This window comes from Zerene cesonia, chromosome 7, assembly GCF_012273895.1.
Source record: "Zerene cesonia ecotype Mississippi chromosome 7, Zerene_cesonia_1.1, whole genome shotgun sequence".
Taxonomy (NCBI): Eukaryota; Metazoa; Arthropoda; class Insecta; order Lepidoptera; family Pieridae; genus Zerene; species Zerene cesonia.
In genome coordinates, this window is record NC_052108.1 from 4,415,640 (window position 1) to 4,419,416 (window position 3,777).

General features: G+C 30.2%; 1 protein-coding gene across 1 annotated transcript; it reads right to left on the bottom strand.

The window, feature by feature from the left end:
* LOC119828296 (RNA exonuclease 5) lies at window positions 1-2,131 on the bottom strand. The gene is made up of 2 exons (XM_038350414.1): window positions 1,847-2,131; window positions 1-1,684 (listed from the first exon to the last, which is right to left on the bottom strand). Exons 1-2 carry the CDS (start codon window positions 1,908-1,910, stop codon window positions 27-29), a joined length of 1,722 nt encoding a protein of 573 aa, XP_038206342.1. The 5' UTR covers window positions 1,911-2,131; the 3' UTR covers window positions 1-26.
* Window positions 2,132-3,777: the final 1,646 nt, after the last annotated feature.

The following is a 3,777-nucleotide window of genomic DNA, read 5'->3' on the forward strand; positions in this document are numbered from 1 at the left end:
TAAAACTAAAATAACATTTTTATTCACTATGATTGCTTATTTTTAACTTTAACCATTGCTACTCCATTGTCAGTAGCAGTACCACCAAATACAATAACAAACAGCGCAGACTGTTTAAGACTATTCCAAATAGTTTCAACCCATTTATCAATATTAGACATATCATTAAATTCAGCATCATGATCTATTTTTAAATGAGCCATAACAAAATTATAATCATTTACAGCTTCACTGACAGTTGATATAACATCTTCAACTGTGTCAACTGTATTTAACTTTACCTTCTTTGGTTTGCCCTTTTTAAATTGAGCACTTAGACTGTCTTTTGCTTGAGTTAAGTAGGTATGATAGTCTCCAGTAATATTGTCACAACCTACCACTAATGATGTTTTTCTTTGCTCAATAATGTGATTGAATATTGATAAAGCATATTCAGGTTTAGTTGTCATTTTAATAACATTTTCTTTATATGTCTGTCTATTAGTATGCACTGCATCACCAAATTCTATATTTTTACTTAGCTTTAACTGAACTAGTTTAAGTGAAGCTAAAGAATCTTCAACGGAACAATGGCCATTTTTATTAGATTGAATGTCTTCATTTAAAAACTCTTTAGCTAGAGTTTTTAATTTTGGTTTTCGTGTTCTCTCTCCAGTAAAGTTATATATAAGACTTGTATCAATGACATAGGGATGCATCATTTTTAAAGCATGTAAATCAAGATTAAGTGATTGGCCAACTAAAATGGCATCAGGAGGTAGTAACTCTTGTAAATCCTTTTGAACATCTTCTAATCTTTTAGTGACATTTTCTAATTTTGATTTGGTAATACCTGAATACCTAGTCAAATAATCTGTTATATTATTGTAAGGTTTCACTAACGACTCATATACAACTTCATGTTTTTCATTAACAACAGAGACTCGAGTCAGTTCAGAGCCCACATTTGTTATACACATTTCACAATCTAGACCGAACATGGGTGAGTCTGGTGTTACAGATTTATATTCATCTTTAGATAGCACATAGTCTGAATAAATATTTTTTAGTTTTCCCTTTAGAGGTACTGGATAATTTTCTTCTATGAGTTGCCATGTTGATAAAATTAGTTGTGTTCTAGGAAATTGATCTTTAGACTCTTTATAATTAATTTCACTAAATGAATCATTGATTGGGAACACCGCCTTCATCATAACCATAAGGTCTTTCCTGATATCAAGTGCTAAATTCATACTTCCATATTTTTGAATGATTGCCTCTTTTTCTGTTTCAGATAGTGGTACCAATGCAAGTTCTTTTACCAAAGAACCTTTATAAACTGATGGTGTTAATATTTCCACGAAATCTTCACATATTTTATTAATATTTATCATCTTTTCTTTGTGTTGTTCCCAGTGCTTAATAGAAATTCCTTCAAAAATTAAGCAAGTAGTTTGACTTACATGATTACATTTATCTATGACATACCATCTGGGTGGTTGTGATAAATTGAGATTTCCCAACAAAGAATGTAGAAGTAAATGTTGTATATCTGTTAAAACAAGAGGTACTCTCTCATTTTCTACTGTTGATAAAGCAGCAGCATTTCCATTCATTTTTAATCTAAATTTAGGAATATGTTTTCTTCGACTTATCAAATTCTTCTCATGTCCATTGGAATTTATATTGTTTGTATTGTGTTTATCTGAGGTACATAAAGAAATAAATTGTTAAGTAAATGAAACACTCAATTATCAGACATAGACTATCAAGACCATAAGTCAACAATGCTGACCATTCTGAATTGTTTTTTTATTCTTAATAACATAAAAATGCACTTTGACTATTTTTATTAGAGATAACTTACCTTCTTTAATTTCTTTACGTCTCCTTTTTTTTAGAGGTTCTTCGGAAATCGAATGGGAGTTCATTGTAAGAATATCTATCTATTTTAGGTTATCAACTTCTTAGTATTATTTTCTCTTATATTGTATTTATATTTAAATAAGTGTTTAAAGTAAACTCTGAGTACAATTCAATTTTAAATGTATATTATAAAATAAGGAACACTTGATGATATATTACAATCATGCAATTAAAACGTGCTAATGTTGATTTCATTTTACCATTTGTGTAATTTGTTGATTGTCAAAGTCAGATGTGTTTTCTTTTTTTTTTTTTCTTCCATAATGGCAATAAGTTTCAACTAGTTGCCAGTGTCAAGTTTATAAAGGTAGAAAAACAAATTTTCTATAAAGATTTAAGCATAAGTATAATCAGAGAAGCAGTACTTTTCACTATATATACACATAAATATGTATTACTAAATACTGTAACACCAGTACTGTAATAATAATAAAAAAAATATATACGTATATGTATTATGTAAATTAAAAGCGAGCACAACTGCTATGGTATTGTAAATCTTCTGTTATACTAAAGGTACAATAATTATTTACAATTTTATATTGTTAAGAGAGATAAAATTAGCAATGCCTTAAAAAAATTTACAGGATTAAGCAAGAGACAATTGATAGAAATAGAGAAGGATACATCAAGCACTGAAGGGATGAATGTAAATAGGAATGATCATATTATAACCGACGGGAAAAAATATATGATTTAGATTGCCAACTTCTAGAGTACATTTACATATTTCATTATTTAATACGCCAATTTTAGTAAGATGGTAAGGACTACAAACATGTCCAAGTCGCATACGAATTAATACACTTGTTATCAATTGACCTCCCTTTGTTTTTATAAAATCAAGGTTTCGTTGGAATCCGTGGGAATGAAGAGGGAATAGAAATGATTCCCTTTTAGCCTTCCGCTACTTTCCCAAAATTTTGTCCAAATGTCATAGAGGTAAACTTTGGGAAGATTACTAAAATCGTGGTAATAATTGATGCATGGAAATATATCACCACTATTTATTGCATCCTTTGCTAAGCCGTCTACCATTTCATTACCTTTAATACCGGCTGGGGCTGAGTATTCAAGCAAAAACTATCGTGAAATTTTTATTTACATTTCATTCATTCGCAAAAGTAGTGCCTCTGCGAATGCGCTTTTAAGCGATTTTAAGGGATAATGTAAAAGGAAAGGATTGGCAACTAAAATGAGCCAATCAAAAATTACTAGGAAAGATAAAAAAGGGAAACGGACTTCCGGTTTTCCCAGTTACCGTACAAAACAGTAGCATGCTTAATGCTACTATTTTACGCCGGTTTTCTGTGAGGGTGTGATATTTCCCTGATGTGAACTGCCTCAATTTGTGCCGAAGCGTGCTCGACTTCCATATTGAGAATATTTTTTTATTATTTTATACTGAATAAAAAACATGCCAAATATCCTGCAAGCCATAGAATCGTTTACAGCTAAATAAAATGAACATTAAGTGTATAGTGTTATAGTGTCAGCATATACACAACAATAGAGATTACTTGTCTTAGCATAGCAAAAGAGAAAAGGTACTCGTAATAATACAATACCCATAAAACTATTCGAAGAATGAACCGGTACGTTAAATAAAGATATTACTTAATTATTTTGAAAATACCACTAAACGTATCATTCGAGATTATCCATTAAAATTAAAAATAAATTCAAACCGAATGAATATGTACCTAATCAAAACATTGATATTATTGTACTACGTCCGTAGATAATATACCTAATACCTACAACCCTACAACCTATTGACAAGGCCATACCTACTAGAAATACTGATGGAAAATATTATGTAAACTGCAAACTGAAGTTGTCTCTTTCACTCGTATGCTATGCCCTATCTCA